Source organism: Lactuca saligna, chromosome 5, assembly GCF_052625555.1.
Source record: "Lactuca saligna cultivar CGN05327 chromosome 5, ASM5262555v1, whole genome shotgun sequence".
NCBI lineage: Eukaryota > Viridiplantae > Streptophyta > Magnoliopsida > Asterales > Asteraceae > Lactuca > Lactuca saligna.
Window position 1 is genome coordinate 263,329,882 of NC_136421.1, and position 17,171 is coordinate 263,347,052.

The 17,171-nt window shown below is 33.8% G+C and overlaps 2 protein-coding genes across 2 annotated transcripts; one reads left to right on the forward strand and one right to left on the reverse strand.

The window, feature by feature from the left end:
- The first annotated feature begins 1,951 nt into the window (after positions 1 to 1,951).
- LOC145047662 (serine/threonine-protein phosphatase PP1 isozyme 9) lies at positions 1,952 to 4,359 on the forward strand. The gene is made up of 4 exons (XM_078995995.1): positions 1,952 to 2,387; positions 2,971 to 3,530; positions 3,605 to 3,799; positions 3,915 to 4,359. The coding sequence occupies exons 1-4, from the start codon at positions 2,192 to 2,194 to the stop codon at positions 3,936 to 3,938; spliced, it is 975 nt and encodes a 324-aa protein (XP_078852121.1). The 5' UTR covers positions 1,952 to 2,191; the 3' UTR covers positions 3,939 to 4,359.
- Positions 4,360 to 8,509: 4,150 nt separating this feature from the next.
- LOC145047151 (peroxidase 5-like) lies at positions 8,510 to 9,589 on the reverse strand. Its single transcript, XM_078995383.1, has 2 exons — positions 9,365 to 9,589; positions 8,510 to 9,268 (listed from the first exon to the last, which is right to left on the reverse strand). Exons 1-2 carry the CDS (start codon positions 9,587 to 9,589, stop codon positions 8,510 to 8,512), a joined length of 984 nt encoding a protein of 327 aa, XP_078851509.1.
- Between the last annotated feature and the right edge of the window lie 7,582 nt (positions 9,590 to 17,171).

Below are 17,171 nucleotides of genomic sequence, written 5' to 3' on the forward strand. Positions count from 1 at the left end.
AGGTGGTGACTCGGTACTCGGACAGCGCTTCGTTTACTTTAAAATAATTTCCTTCGACGAAACCTAGTATTATCACCAATAGATTTTAGTCTATTATTCGCCGAGACTAATTAATAGTCTAGCTATTATTACTATTATATAAGCGTTAAAAAAAATACTTATATAACCCATAATAATAGCCCAAGTATTTATTATATGTTCTTAATAACGTTCATATAATTAAATAAAAACTATATTAAAAATAGCGTAGACGTAGCTCACTTACAGCGGGTTTTATAGAAAACCAGGCTTTGCTTGGAGCAGCGTTTCCGAGCCGAAAAGCTCTTCTTCTCGGAGCCGTCGAGCACTCCGGGGCTTCCGCCTCGTGCTAGGGAGGTTCCCTAGGCTTTTCGGGGGATTTCGGGACTAGAGAGAGGTTCTAGAGAGAGAGTAAAGAGAAGAAAGAATGGGAAATGTGTGAAGAAAATGAGGGTGGGAGAGGTGGTATTTATAGGGTGAAAATGGCTGAACTTGGTGCCACATGTCACCATCTAGTGGCAAGACTTGGGGAGAAAGCAATGGCCAAGATTGTGCCACATCACCCATTTTCGCACAACACACTTCCGACTTCTAAAATCCGTAACTTTCACATACGACCTCCGTTTTTGACGTTCTTTATATCCACGCGTAGGTAAAAATAATATCTACAACTTTCATTTTGACTCCGTCGGCTAATTCTCGACCGATCTTAAATTTAACAGTACGAGGCGTTTAGACTGTTAAATGACCGCGAAGAATTCGTAACTCCTTCATACGGACTCCGTTTTCGTCTGTCTTTTTACCGTTGAGTTCCTATTAATGTGATCTTCAACTCTCATTTATTTCACGTAAGCCAAAAACCGCTCGAACTAAAATTCGAGTTTCGGGTTGTACACTGCTAAGCCGAATCTTAGAAAAATCATAACTTCCTCATACGAAGTCAGATTTGGGCGTTCTTTTTATCGACGCTCTTAGTTTAATATATTCTACGACTTTTGTTTAGATTGCTAAGGCTAAAAAGTCTTCTATCGTAAATTCACTATTTACGTCTTCCGGTGCTGTGCCGGTTTTGCCGTAAAACTTCGGCGGGCCATAACTTCTTCGTTATAACTCGGATTTCGGCGTTCTTTATATGCACGGAAACCTTGTGACATATTCTAAAACTTGGTTAAGACTATTCATTCTAAATAATCTTTTGTCGAAAAGTCATTTTTGACCCCTATTGCCTCTAAATTGACTAGCCCGGATCTGCAGGCGTTACAGACAAACTGTTTTAAAAGCTGCATCAAGCAAAGTGGCAAAACATGTGAAAACGTATATGGAAAATCAACACATGTTTATACCTTTTGCATTTGATATTTTCGGTTATCTTGTGTCAGAAGTTGTGAAGCTACTCAGAAGATCTATAGACGTTATTTTTAAAAGAATTAGTTTTGTCATTCAAAAAGGGGTTGCGACACAGCTTGTTATTCGTTTACCCGCTACATCTATGTAAATCTTTTTTATGAATTTGGTAATGGCTATATTCCACTTAGACAAAATCTATATTTTATAAAAGAAATTAGTTCTAATACATTTATTAGACAAAATCAACTTATTTCAAGAGAAAGCATCAACTGTTCCACCAAACTATCTTTACTTTGTCTATGTGCCTACCGTTGGTAAATTTACAACTAGAAGTATCATATTGTCCACCTAACAATAATGATTTCATAGATAAGTATTTTGCAAGACAATACGATTATTTAATTAATTAATAAAATGACAAAAAAACATTATATATTCTACTTTGTGTTATATAAATATATTGTTATTAAAACGGGAAGACTTGAGCCGGTTATGGTATGGATAACCTTAGACCGTATCAAACCAAAGAGACGTATAGAGTACGAAGAAAATACGTATACATTGATTACTCACAGACGGAAAGAATTGAAAAAGTGTTCAAGAGCTGCAAGATAACGACATGCCCAAAGACATGTTCTTTCTCTTCTTTGAGAAATACCCACCACACCAAATCTCATTCAACCCCCACCCCACCTCTTTCATCCCTCATCTCTCTTCTAAATTCAATTACTCGATCCCTTTCTCTTTATCTATGTAAATCCTTCTCGATTAACCCTTTCTTAGGAGGATTTTTCTTTTCGTGTTAATAGGTAGGTAGGAAGATAAAATGAGTATGATCGTGATGGACGGGATGATGGAGAAGGGTGTATTGGATGATATAATTAGGAGGTTGTTGGATGGTAGAGGAGGGAAACAGGTCCAGCTATCGGAGGCTGAGATCCGTCAGCTGTGCGTCAACGCCAGGCAAATTTTCCTTTCTCAACCTAATCTCCTGCAGCTCCATGCGCCAATCAGGATCTGCGGTAAGATTCGAGGACTAGTTTTTGATCCTTGTATTTTTTTGTATACTTTTTTTAGGAATCTCGTAGTTATGACGCTCAATTGCAGATGGGTGTGATAGATTTCTGCCCATGTTCTATGTAATTTTGAGTTCTATTGGGGTGCCCTAATGATCGAATTACCTAAGGGCTTCTTTGTATTTGATCTGATTTGGGGTGGGTTTAGTTTTAATGATGATTATCATGGTGAATCGGTGCCTTTCTTTTAGCTATTTGGTTTGGGGTTTTTGTGTTTGTTCATATTCTCACCTCATTGATGCTATCTACATGTATCCATTAGAATTTAATTGGTTTGAGTGATTATAATCCTAAGAGGGTGTTTGGAGTATGCCTTCCGCAAGTGATTATGTGATTATTGGGATAACAGTTTCTACAATCTGGGTAATACTTATGATTATTGGATTCTTCAAGGGTTAAATAATCAATTTGATACTAGCTGTAACAATACAAAACTGAATATACATATATATACTACTAGAATTGCTTTTATATACTCTTATATTATTTCCTAATGTAGCTCATGTTCTTCAATCTTTGTTAATGATAGGTGATATACACGGACAATACCAAGACCTATTGAGGCTTTTTGAGTATGGTGGCTACCCTCCCATTGAAAACTACCTCTTTCTTGGTGATTATGTTGACAGAGGCAAACAAAGTTTGGAGACCATATGTCTGCTTCTTGCATACAAGATAAGATATCCAGATAAAGTGTTCCTCTTAAGAGGAAACCATGAAGATGCGAAAATCAACCGCATTTATGGGTTTTATGATGAATGTAAAAGGAGATTCAATGTCCGTTTATGGAAGATATTTACAGATTGCTTCAACTGTTTGCCAGTTGCTGCATTAGTTGATGAAAAGATCCTTTGCATGCATGGTGGTCTTTCCCCTGAGCTTGAGAATTTGAGACAAATAAGAGAAATTGAAAGGCCAACTGAAATCCCAGATAATGGGCTTTTATGTGATTTATTGTGGTCAGATCCTGATCCCAACATTGAAGGTTGGTCTGATAGTGATCGTGGTGTTTCATGTACTTTTGGAGCTGATAAAGTTGTTGAATTTCTTGCCAAAAATGATCTTGACCTTATTTGTAGAGGTCATCAGGTAATCAAACTTTGTTTGTTTATGGAAACATTGTATATGTATCATGTGAGCCATATTATGAATCTTTTTTGCAGGTTGTAGAAGATGGGTACGAGTTTTTTGCTAAAAGAAGACTCGTGACAATATTTTCAGCTCCAAATTATGGGGGAGAGTTTGACAATGCAGGAGCTTTATTGAGTGTTGACAAGTCCTTAGTGTGTTCTTTTGAGATATTGAAGCCACTTGATTATTCAAAAAAGCCAGGAACTTCTAAGTTGCCTCTTAAAAAGGTAAACTTTTAGTTAAGTTCTTGAATAAGATTTTCAACTTTTTCTCAAACTCTTGAGTGTTTTCTATAATTGTATGTTTGAATAAGCATTTATGGTTTGTTTGAACTTTGAACAGCCACCAAAAACAGGAACAGCATGAGAGGAGGAATAGTTCCTTTGAAGAAAAATCAAAATTCATAATGATGAAGGTTGAAGTGTAGAGATGTATGAAGTATGAAGTATGAAATGGATGACATCTGTCAGATGAGGTGATTAGGGAGGGTAATATACTTAATGAATGCACAGAAACTTACTGTAGTTGGATGCAATTAAAACACACCCTTTTCCAGTTGGTTGGTTGGTTGGTTGTTATTGTTGGAAATATAGATTGAGAATCAGTCCTCTGCCTTCAACGGTTTTGGTGTTGTTGTATATTGATTGTAAAATGTGTTTTTTCGTTTTTCTTTTTTACTTTTGAACGTGTGTGAAGGATGTTCTTGTGTTGATATGTTGGAGCTTTAACCTTTGATTTTGATCCCACCATTGAAATGGAAGATGAAAATGGTGTTCATGGTTTTTCACTTGCTACATGTAAGTGGTTTCAAGAAAAGAACCAAAGAACATGTATGTTAATGTGTTATGTTACCATTGCATTTACCCTTTTTTATTATGCACTTCAAAAAATCTATTTGGAAAAAAGGATTCTTTGGGTTTTTTTTTTTCCTTATAAAATCTTGCATTTCAAGGATGATATAAAGTATATATTGAAAGAAGTTCGATATTAAATTTATGGGAAAAATGCTTAGAGTCAACAAAATTTTCACAAAAGGCTTGTGGTGGGACAACAAAAAAGTGCAAAATGACAAGCTAACTAAATAACAATGTCATGTACCTTTAATTTCTAATCCAGCCAAAATGGCACAAAAAGTGAGTATATCTATAACTTATAAAGATAAAAAGTTTGATGATCGAAACGCAATGTTCTCAAATTTATCCTATCAATTTCTAATGAAAGCGTTTAGACAACTAGATCCTTCAACATTGTTATTCATAGTAGAATTATCAGGAATGTTACGCCAATTTGTGTATGAAACCTTAAACTTGATTGTAGGTGACAATTAGCTGCAAAACATGTTACGAAGGAAATCGTATCTTCTTTATTTTCAAGACTTGTTTCCTTATCTTTATTGATTTTCCTTGGCGTTATTTTTAAGAAGTTGTTATATTATCATATATATGTTACGACTCTTTAGTGAATAGAATAAGATACGTGAATCATTTGATTCTTTATGATATCCAATCACGATACAATTATTATTACTTGTCAAAACTGTAATAATTTTAAGATATCGTTTTATGTCCAATGTGTAATAGTAAGTATCAAATATGCAATAGTATGTGTGTATTGTGCAAGATGAATAGTAGAATCAAACACATGACATGTCCTATATAACAATAATGTAAAATTAGGCATGTCTAGTATATATACAAATAATTGACTAACAATAGTTAGTTGTTTTATTTTTGTAAAATATTTGGCTATATAAAGATGGTTGGTCCTATGGAATAAAATAGAACAAAAATTTATGAAATGTGTTTACTTTCAAATTTGTTTGTCGAAGTTTCTAACTTCTGAATAGCAGATCACCTATCATAAAAATATCATCAAAGCTCTTATTTATCATTTTTTTTATAGTTTTGATAATTTTGATAATTTTGAAAATCCCCCACCAAAAAAGGAAAAAAAAAAAAAACCCTACCAATGCCGTCCACACCATGGACCGGTACATTGGGTACGACTTCATAATGGTCTAAAAACCTAACTGAACGACATAATGAATTTATGTAACTTCTATATTATATTTATAGAAATTTTATATATCATATGTTTGGATTTTATAATAAAAACCTACATGTTGATTTAAAAAAAGATTAATATCAAAACTATCATGGATATATTGTAGTAATTTGTAAAAAATTTGTAGACGACATAGCAAATTTGATAAGGAATATGTTTTGTCTCGATTTTGCTATTGAATGTGGCAAAGTCATTTTGCAACAAATTCCTTGTTTTTGTAGTCATTTTACTATAATTGTTATTATTATTTTTTTTACATAATAGATGTCGTAGTAACGTTCGTCTCAAATTAACTATGAAAATATAATTGTGAATAAAAAGTGAGACAAGGATCTATGTTCGGAATTTATTTTCAATTTTTATGTTAACACAATTATTCAGACTTAGCTATGGAATTCAGTATCTAGCTATAGAATTTTTCCATAGCTATTTAAGATTTTTTTTGTAATGCCTCCGCACCAACTAATTCATATATGGACAAAGCTTAAAATTTCTTTTGATACCCATGTGATAATCCTAACATGTTTAAAAATGACCAACATAATGCAACAACAAATGTAAATTATAACATCAAATAGTTTATGTTAAAATGTTTCTATTCCACACGGATAAAAGAACTCCAATATTATAAGAAGATTGAGCGTATGCTTCAATCAAAAGCAATGATATATATATATATATATATATATATATATATATATATATATATATATATATATATATATATATATATATATATATATATATATATATATATATATATATGTTGTGTATAAAACGCGTTATTTAAGTTAAGAAACATAATGCATAATGCATTAGCTTTGATCTCAATTTAGAAACTTCATAGTTTTTTAGAAGTTGTTTGTAACAAGAAACATGGCTGGAATTATGGATTTCGGTTTTGAATAAGGTTGAATACAAGAAAGTTGCATAGTTTGACTTATTTAAGAAAGTTGAACAAAACATTGTTTGAACTTTGAAGAATGTGTTAATACTGATAAATCTGAGAAAAAGCAATTTATGAAATGTCATACTAAATTCTAAAGAATATGTTAGAGGCATGCACATCTTTTTAACTATGAAAATGTGTTTTGGGTGAATTTAATTTTAAATCGTAAGTGTAATAGTTTGACTTACAAAAAACCAATCTATATATGTATGTTTCTATAATCGGACGTGGACCATTGTAAGATATCTCATATACCCTTACAATTAACATGCTCAATATTGATTTATGTTTATGTTATAAGACTATTTAGCACATATTTTACCCTAATATTTTACTAGTTCGGTTATTCAAATTACATTCAACTATATATGAAAAACATATGGTATTCGGGTGTTTATATTGAAACTTAATTACTCTTTTGTGGCTAATGGTCATAAATTAATTTAGTAGTAGGTCTGATAATCTTGTGGTTTTGATCCACTAGTTATAGTTAAACATTAATTAGCCTAAAGTCAAATCTTTTGTGTGACTCTACTTTGTCAAATAAAATGGTTAAATCATATATATTCTCTATAATGTCATAACTTACATCAAGTCTTCAATAAAGAACATATTAAGTGTGAACATAATAACCGAAAATCGAACCAAAACCAAATTAACAGATATAACCGAACCATTTTAAAAACCGTTGGTTCAGTTTCTAATTTTTGTTAACTGATAACTAACGGTTCGGTTATGGTTTTATAGGCTAACCGAATCATTATTAACTGAAGCGCTAACTTTATATTTTAATATAAAAAATTATAGATTATATATAAATTATAAAATAATATAGTAAAACTTATTTAAAACTCATTAAAATTCCAAATATAATTCATTAATCATCACTTATCAAGAAACGAACGAACAATCAAACCATCAAAAGTTGATCACGCAGACACACGCAATCTTCCAATCATGTCAATAGTTAGATTATTCATTAATGTTGTAATTTCTAATCAGCTAATTCTACACTTTGCAAACATTATTCACAATTAGTTTAATCTTCACACTCATAATCCTAAATGGATGCTTCTCACACCGTTAATACTAATCAAAGATCGTTTTGACTTTATAGACCTATTCGAAGGATTTTTTGACTTAATCACATTGAATGTATATGAGTGATTAAAATTTTTTTTATCCAGATAACACATAATATAAATGTTTGACTATTTTATTTTATAGTTTTTTTTATTTAATCGCATTGAAAGTGTATGAATGTTTAGCTTTATTTTAATGTATTAAATTATTAATGTCAATTTTCTAAAAGTTTCATATTTTTATTGAATGTTTTTTTATTTTTAATGTGACTATGTGTTATCTCACTCTGAGTATCATAGGTACATATTTTTTTATTACTATAAGCTAGATTACAAACATTGACGTCGATGACTTTTTTGTATTTTGTTTTCATTTTTTATGTCAATATATTTTCGGCATTTATATTATTTTGAATATTATGTTTAACCAATATTAACTATTAACCAAAACCGTTAACCGACAAAAACCATTAACCATAACCAATATTAACCATACTCGATAGCTATCAAAATGCATTAACCAATCACAATGGTTATGATTTGGTTTTAACCAATAACCGAACCAAACCGCCCCAGACACACCCTAGAAAACATGAAATGAGACATGAAGAACATGCAACATTATTTCTTCCGTATTGTAAAGATCATATAGCTACTACAATAGTATAATCCTACTATATATGTTTATAGTATTTAATACAAGCAATATCTTAACATGATATTTTAATAAAAAGCACAACCAATTTCATTCACTTAAAGTCTTGAAGAATAAAGAATACATATATAAGAAATCAATTAAAACCAAAACAATAATGATACGACAAGTATACATTTAAGACAATTTAGTTTCGAACCCAGCACTTCTTCCGAATTTCACCTTTGGTCCCTGTCAATACTTCAAGAGAACCTAAACGTATCATCGCTGCAGAAAAGTCGTTTCTCCAAGCAGCCAAGTTACTCGAGTATTTAGTTACCAATGCTGCCGTAAATTTACTATCAACGAGCGTTTGATCCGATGAGAACATAACCTTGTGTTGTTTCACGTTAGAATAATATTGATTGTCCAGGCGATCAGGGGTCACTAGATCAAGATCCACAGTCCCAGAGATTCGACTCTTCGGGCATTTCTTTTTCAAAGCTGCTGCATATTTCGGATCCAACGATGGATCAGTATGTGAACCGTTAAAGAAATATAATCGTTGTGTAGCAAAATTACATCCTGTTCTCCCTATAGAGTGAGCTCCAGACAATGCCACCATGTCTCCAACACTCAAACCTTTAGCCACAAACGCCTTCTTCAGGGTGTTCACGTCAGAATCCGGTGACGGGAGGTCTACTTCGGATATGTTGGAAATCCTTCCGTCCCTTCGTCCTGATGGGATAGCATAAGAGAAACCACCAACAATGGTGGTGCTATCTCGAGCAGCGAAAGCCAAGATATCAGCACATGAGACAGTTTTGGGGCATGCAGCTTCTATCTTTGCTTTAGCCTGATCTATTATCTCGAGTCCTCTCAGAGTGCCGGCATTTGCTCCGGCATCTTGCTCTGACTCGAGTTCACTGCCTGGCACTGTCTTAAGTAGAAGTGATGCGTCGCAACCCTATGAGTATATCATAAAAAAAAGTTAGAAAATTAACGATGTAAACTGATACAAGTTAGAAATGAAGCTGATGATCATGATATACCGTATACGTACCCTGACAAAGCAGTCGTGGAAGTAGAGACGAATGATTCCTGCAGCCATTCCAGGGTTGGCGGTGACTGCCTTATTCACTGTGTCTCGCACTATCTTCTCAGCAGCCGGACATGTGGTTTTATAGAACCCCAGTTTCAACTGCTTTTGAGCTTCGGTTGTATCCAAAGTCATCAGAAGCATGCATAACATACAGAGCTTCATGAACCATGTAACCACCCAATACATCTTCATCATCTTGGTTAAATTAATGAGAGAGAGAGAGAGAGAGAGAGAGAGAGAGAGAGAGAGAGAGAGAGAGAGAGAGAGAGAGAGAGAGAGAGAGAGAGAGAGAGAGAGAGAGAGAGAGAGAGAGAGAGAGAGAGAGAGAGAGAGAGAGAGAGAGAGAGATGTGAAGGATTAAATTGAGGAATTGAGGGTGACTGACAAAGTATATATTGGCTCAGCACTTGTTCATAGAAATACAAAACTGTGAACTGCCGGCTTGCTAATAGTCTTGCAAAGTACTTGCAAGAGGCCAAGTCACCCTTCATCGTGCACTGACAAATGTGGGACTTACATATTTGTTATTTTATGTATGTTATTGTGCTATACAATTACAATATTTCTATTACCAATATATATTATTAAATTATAATTATATTTTATAGATTATTTTGTTGCAATTAATATATTGGATTTTAATGAGTTATTATTTTTAATATGTGATTTACATTAGCTATTGTTTTACTTTACTTTTACATTTGTAGGAAGGAGGACATATATAGACTCTCTAACATAACAAATTATTGAAATCGTCTCACTAATTTGTCAAAATTTCGTGTTTGGTGTCTAACTTTTGTTTTGCACTGGGACTATCCTTGTGTTATTATTTTGTTACGTTTTTGATCCTTGACAAATATGAAAAGATTGTTGATGATTTTATATCATTAATATTATTTAAGTGTAATAAGGTTAATTTGTTGATCAATGTAATTTTGACAATTATCGAATAAATTAGTATGGTGCGGAGTGCACATTTGTTTGATTTTTTCATTGTTGAAAGTATACTGCTATTTAGGGGTGAAGCCCCTGAACTGACGGGGGTCCGAGGGCAGCGCCCTTGGGAGCGGGGTCCAAGGGGCATAGTTCCTGGCTGGGAAATCCATATTTTTTTTTTTTGTAAAAACACCCAGTTTTGTGATCCATTTATAGACCCGGTTTTATGTTAGTTTTTGACAAGTAATACGACCGTTTTTGGATAGGAAGATGTTTTCCTGTAACTACCATATGACAGTTTTACGACAGGAAGTTAGTTTCTGTTATATAATCAGTTTCGGATTCATTTTGGGTACAAATTTCATAACATATTCTTTATTCTCCATTTCTAGAAAAACAATGAGTTTCATCCGATTAGAGATTTTGAGTGTACATTCGAAATGCTTTAATTTGAAAGTGTTTCACAACTTTCACTGATCCAAGTTTATCTATATCACGTTTTTTCTAACAAAGACCATATTACCCTTGTTTATTTCTTTTAAGTTTTTTAATTGTTTGTTTATTGTTAACCAATTTAGAAATTTATTGACTTTTACATGTGGTCCCACCATTCCCATCCACCAAATCTTTTACCTGATCTCTTTCATACTCTTCTTCTCTCACTCACTGACTCACTCACTCACTCTCCCCCCCCCCTCTCTCCCCTACACATTGACTCACTCTCATTCCCACCACCAGACACCATCTGCCTGAGAATATGAAATCTAAAAGTCACCACCACATCCGCTTGAGAATATGAAATCAAATACAACACTACCACCACCCACTTCTACCATTGACGACCACCATCACCCACTTCTTCCATTGATGATCATAACCAAAAATCTACCCCTATTGAAGATTAAACTTACACAAAAAAAATATATCGATCCGTAGGATCCACGTTCCCATCATAGTCATTACATAGTTTTATCGGTAATCTTCTTCTGATTTCCAACCAAAACGAGGCGTAATATCCATTTTTGTTGAAATGATTCACTTTGAGAGAGGGTGGAGTAGAAATATGAACCGATTTCATAGATACACAAACTTTTGGATGGTGGTGGTGGCTCCTATTCATGTTTAACATTTTGTACTTACAGAGGAGGGTTTTTTCGATTTCAAGGGAAGGTATCACATGTTTCTGGATGGAGGGCAGTTGGAATCTAGATGGTTTCTGGAGAAATACCCGAATTTAATCGTTGTTATGGCAGGAAATTGAAGGCTTACTCTTGAATACTTCCATGCCATCATCAAACTTACCTGCTACTAGTGCTGTCATTATGGACTTCGTCAAATCTGTCAATAAACAACTGAAGTGGTGTTGGAGAGAAATGTGAGGGCAGTTGTATTGAAGAGAAAGGTGGAGTAAAGATGTTACATCCTAAAAATACAATAAATTTTAACTATTCAAAAAACAACCGATTTCATCCATAAAATGTTTACAAAACCATTGTTTCAAAATTATTATTCAAAATCAGAGTATCCCAAGATCTAATGTCATAAAAAACAGGGAGATGTGCACGATTACATCTTCGCTTTCCCACGGTCTATTGAAGTACCAGAATCAATAAACTAAAATAGTAAGCCAAAGCTTAGTGAGTTCCCCCAAAGTACCATCACACAATATACAAACAATAGCATGCACTGGACCGCCTCACAGGGTCTACAACCTATCTGGATCGATCTACGGGCCTTCGACATGACTGGACCGCCTCGTAGGGCCTACATCTTATTTGGACTGCACCATTTGTCTTGGCCTTCATCACAAAGCAGGACCGCCTCAACCCAACCGTATTATGTCGACATATGTAACAGACAAATATAAAACACATATCCAACAAACATAGACAATCCTACAGATCTAGAAATCAATCATCTAACTACCATACTAATGGGTTTTAGGCATAACAAACAAACTCAAAACTCTTAAGTGTGCATGCAACCTAAAACAAGATCTATGTTTTCTCTATTGAACCTATAACTAAGAGCATCAAAAAGAAACCCTAGGAACCCTAGTATATTTTTCGAAAAAAAGTAAAGAAAGGTTTAGGGTTACATACCTTTTAGTCGTTATAACAAACAACTAGAATTCCTCTTTGTTGATCTCTTGGAAGCAAGCACTACAAGTGTGGTGCCTTTAATGAAATCATACCCAACTAGCAAGAGAATGACTTAGGAGAGAGGAACGGGGAGGCTTGAAAATTTTGGCTATCTCTTTGAATGGTATGGTGGTCGAAATTTAGAGGCTCTAAGGGTCCTTATATAGTGGTACAAGGAAACCTTAGATAACTATAATTTGAACTAAATAATATTAATTCAAATTTGGTAATTATCTATTTCCCTATTATCCACATGGAATATTCTAGAAAACCTAGAATATCCCTCTAAAAACCGTCCACCTCCATGATGGAAGGTTTTAGAGCCTCTTGTTCAACTATTGAACAATTGCACTTTAGAACCTACACTTTTAATTAATTCTTTTAATCCAAAAATTAATTCCAATTAATTTCTGATTAATTATTAATTAAATTGTAACGACCCAAAAATCAGGGGTAAAAATTTCATTTTAATTAAGTTATTACATAAAACCATCAGTATAAAACAATCATAATAATATCTCAGGTCAAAAACAGTGTGTCAATAATCAAGCATGTCATCATAAAATAATATCAGAGTGTAATCCCAAAGATCTCCTGTGCGGAGAACATAGTGTGATGCACTGCGATCGAGCCGACTCCTTTCCTTTAAAAATAAAGTACCTGAAACCATAAACAAAACATGTAAGCACGAAGCTTAATGAGTTTCCCAGAGCATACCACAAACACAATCCACATATCACATATCCTATTAGCTATAAAACCTGTAATAGTTTCATGGGCTACCCCACATGGTCTTTACCTAGGACTGTCATGGGCTCCCTCACATGGTCTTACATCCAATGTCATGGGCTACCCCACATGGTCTTACATCTAATTCCATGGGCTACCCCACATGGTCTTTACCTAGGACTGCCATAGGCTACCCTACATGGTCTTACATCCAATGCTACGGGCTCCCCCCGGGGTCTTCATGCAAAACACACAATCACATATCATATCAAAACACAAAATGGCTAACACGTATATCATAATCACATAATGGGCCAGCCTTGGTGCGTTAGACCCATGGTTATGGTGAGAAGACTCACCTAGCACTGATGAAGTCCCGTAGACCCAATCCCAGCTGCTTGATGACAGGTTCCCGAACTATCAACATCAAAATAACACCCAATTAATAATTGGGTTCCAATACATAACCATAAGTCCATGCTTGGGGTAAATACTACTTTAACCCCAACTTAGCGTGATTCAAGCCCAAGGCCTAATCTAAAGGCCCAAAAGACAACTGTGAGTCAAAGCCCAACATATGACCCAAATTTCTGAATTGGGCCTAACCCTCTACATGGTCTTATTCTAAGGCCCAATCATATAATCATCAAGGTCCAAACTATGGCCCGTCCACAGCCTAAATTTCCAAATTGGGCCTACACCCTCGTATGGGCCTTACACTATGCCCATCAACATATTCTAGTCCATATAATTATTCTTGGATGGTGTTAGGTTCATTTTTACGTATCATTTTAGTACATTTTGTTAATTATTTTCACGATATATTGTGTATATTTAGTATGCATTACATATGTTTCATTGCGTCGTTAGTTTGGGACAATTTTACTTGTTTAAGTTTAATTTGTGCAGATTTATGTAAGCGGGTCTTCCTAACTCATTAATCTAAAATCTGAACAGTGGAGATTGGATTTTGAGATCGTTTGATGCTCTTTTTAGACCCCGTGAACAACAACACGAAATCTGTCCAACATCATAAAATGACGGCCCATTATGATTTTAGCTTAGCCCAAAATCTGATTTTTTAATTCCATTTGGCTGCCCATCTTGGAAATTCATAGCAGCCCAAATAATGAAATAAATTGTAGTCACGTGAGATACAAAGCAAAAAAAAAAAAGGGAGCATGGATCGGATATACATACATTCACGCACGCAACATTTTTGGGGGACAACTCCAGACGCACAGAAAAACAGAAAAGGGGAGTTGAGTGGGGACGCACGGAAAGAAAAAAAAAAAGAACATAAGGAGAATGTGACTGGAGGGATTTCTTTAGGTTTCAAGCATCAAAACACTCTTAATTTCTTGTAGTAAGTTTTATTTTTTGTTGATTGAATTGTAGTTTCCGAGGTTTAGCCATCTTAAACGGCTAAACCAACGGGTTTGATGTTTGAATTAGTTTAATTATTTAGACTCGTTTTAGATCGTTGTGTGAGATTGTTATATAGATTTAATACACTCCTATCCATATGATTTTTGATTTTCATTAATTTCGTTGTTACAATTTTAGTTGGGCTTTGAGCAACCCGATTAGGGTTTTAACGATGAATTGCTAATCAATTAATCGAATCCGTAATTGTTCTTTTAATTGGTCTAAGTAGTAAATAATACACTTGTATTATGGAATCATATTGGTACAATGTAAATTCTCCGAGCTTACGTGAGGGTTCATTGTGTTTGGTGTTTCGTTTGTGCTTTAATGCGACTTTCACCTAAGTACAAATTGCTCGTTTGATAATTTTGTAGTGAGTTAGTTCTAACTGAAATTTCATTCTAGTTAGATAAGTTTGCAGCTTGGTTAAAGAGCTTGTTTTAATCGAGTGTAAACGGGTTGTTAGATCTTATTGACAGCTGCGGCCAAACTAGGAATTGTATAGAAATCATTGCATGTAACAATCCATGATCACACGTCTAAATCAGTCTTCTGGTGCTAATTCAATCATCAACTAGTTAGTACTTCGTAGTATTTATTTATCGTATTTTAGTTAACATATCCGGTTTTGTAGTTTGAATTTCCTTCTTATGTAGTTGATCATATGATTTGATGTTGAATTTGTATTCTATCTAGTGAATTTGATTTCGTTTCAACCGAATGTTTGATTTTAATTTTAGTTCTTATTGGCCATTTGAATTAGGGTTAGATCTTTCAAGTTATCTATTTTCCAAAATCCGTAATTGTTTTGTGAAATAGAGCAAGTAACAAGCACTAAATTGAATTCTTTTGAATAAATCTAGTGTAAATCATATTCACACATTCTTACGCTCCCGAGCTTGTGAGGAGTATTGAATATTTTTGGGAACATTCACATAAAGTTTAATGCAACCTTTCAATCTAATTCTATGAGCTTATTTAGATTGGGTTAGTAAGGTTAGGTTTAATTCAAAGAGCTCGTTTTGGTTAAACAACTTGGTGAATAGGAAGTGTTAGAACTTGTTAATGCTTTCAATACCAACTTAGATTAGAATTCAACTTGACATCAATCATTGTTGGCTTGCATCATTAGGAAAATAGAACTCGGAACCGGATCATTTTTATTTTTGTTTCTTGTATTTCTTTTACCATATTTCAATATAGTTTTATTCGTTTTCAAAATCCTCCTCCATATTTACTTTTTATGCAATAGGAATAAAAACATGACTATTTTGGTGTGTTTATGGATTAAAACCGAGTCCCTGAGGATCGACCCTGTTTGCCACTATTACTATTATTTTTAAATCATATAAGTGAAAATAGGATTTATTTGTTTGATGGATTCGACACCCATCAAAATGGCGCCGTTGTCGGGGAAACAGGGTCGATCCTCAGGGACTCGGTTTTAATCCATAAACACACCAAAATAGTCATGTTTTTATTCCTATTGCATAAAAAGTAAATACGGAGGAGGATTTTGAAAACGAATAAAACTATATTGAAATATGGTAAAAGAAATACAAGAAACAAAAATAAAAACGATCCGGTTCCGAGTTCTATTTTCCTAATGATGCAAGCCAACAATGATTGATGTCAAGTTGAATTCTAATCTAAGTTGGTATTGAAAGCATTAACAAGTTCTAACACTTCCTATTCACCAAGTTGTTTAACCAAAACAAGCTCTTTGAATTAAACCTAACCTTACTAACCCAATCTAAATAAGCTCATAGAATTAGATTAAAAGGTTGCATTAAACTTTATGTGAATGTTCCCAAAAATATTCAATACTCCTCACAAGCTCGGGAGCGTAAGAATGTGTGAATATGATTTACACTAGATTTATTCAAAAGAATTCAATTTAGTGCTTGTTACTTGCTCTATTTCACAAAACAATTACGGATTTTGGAAAATAGATAACTTGAAAGATCTAACCCTAATTCAAATGGCCAATAAGAACTAAAATTAAAATCAAACATTCGGTTGAAACGAAATCAAATTCACTAGATAGAATACAAATTCAACATCAAATCATATGATCAACTACATAAGAAGGAAATTCAAACTACAAAACCGGATATGTTAACTAAAATACGATAAATAAATACTACGAAGTACTAACTAGTTGATGATTGAATTAGCACCAGAAGACTGATTTAGACGTGTGATCATGGATTGTTACATGCAATGATTTCTATACAATTCCTAGTTTGGCCGCAGCTGTCAATAAGATCTAACAACCCGTTTACACTCGATTAAAACAAGCTCTTTAACCAAGCTGCAAACTTATCTAACTAGAATGAAATTTCAGTTAGAACTAACTCACTACAAAATTATCAAACGAGCAATTTGTACTTAGGTGAAAGTCGCATTAAAGCACAAACGAAACACCAAACACAATGAACCCTCACGTAAGCTCGGAGAATTTACATTGTACCAATATGATTCCATAATACAAGTGTATTATTTACTACTTAGACCAATTAAAAGAACAATTA

Bases quoted from the DNA above. Each gene is read 5' to 3' on its own strand.
- LOC145047662 (XM_078995995.1), top strand. From the start codon at position 2,192: ATGAGTATGATCGTGATGGACGGGATGATGGAGAAGGGTGTATTGGAT. The intron at 2,388-2,970 runs GTAAGATTCGAG...TGTTAATGATAG, and splicing joins TGCGCCAATCAGGATCTGCG to GTGATATACACGGACAATAC. The intron at 3,800-3,914 runs GTAAACTTTTAG...AACTTTGAACAG, and splicing joins CTAAGTTGCCTCTTAAAAAG to CCACCAAAAACAGGAACAGC.
- LOC145047151 (XM_078995383.1), bottom strand. From the start codon at position 9,589: ATGTATTGGGTGGTTACATGGTTCATGAAGCTCTGTATGTTATGCATG. The intron at 9,269-9,364 runs GTACGTATACGG...ATATACTCATAG, and splicing joins TCCACGACTGCTTTGTCAGG to GGTTGCGACGCATCACTTCT.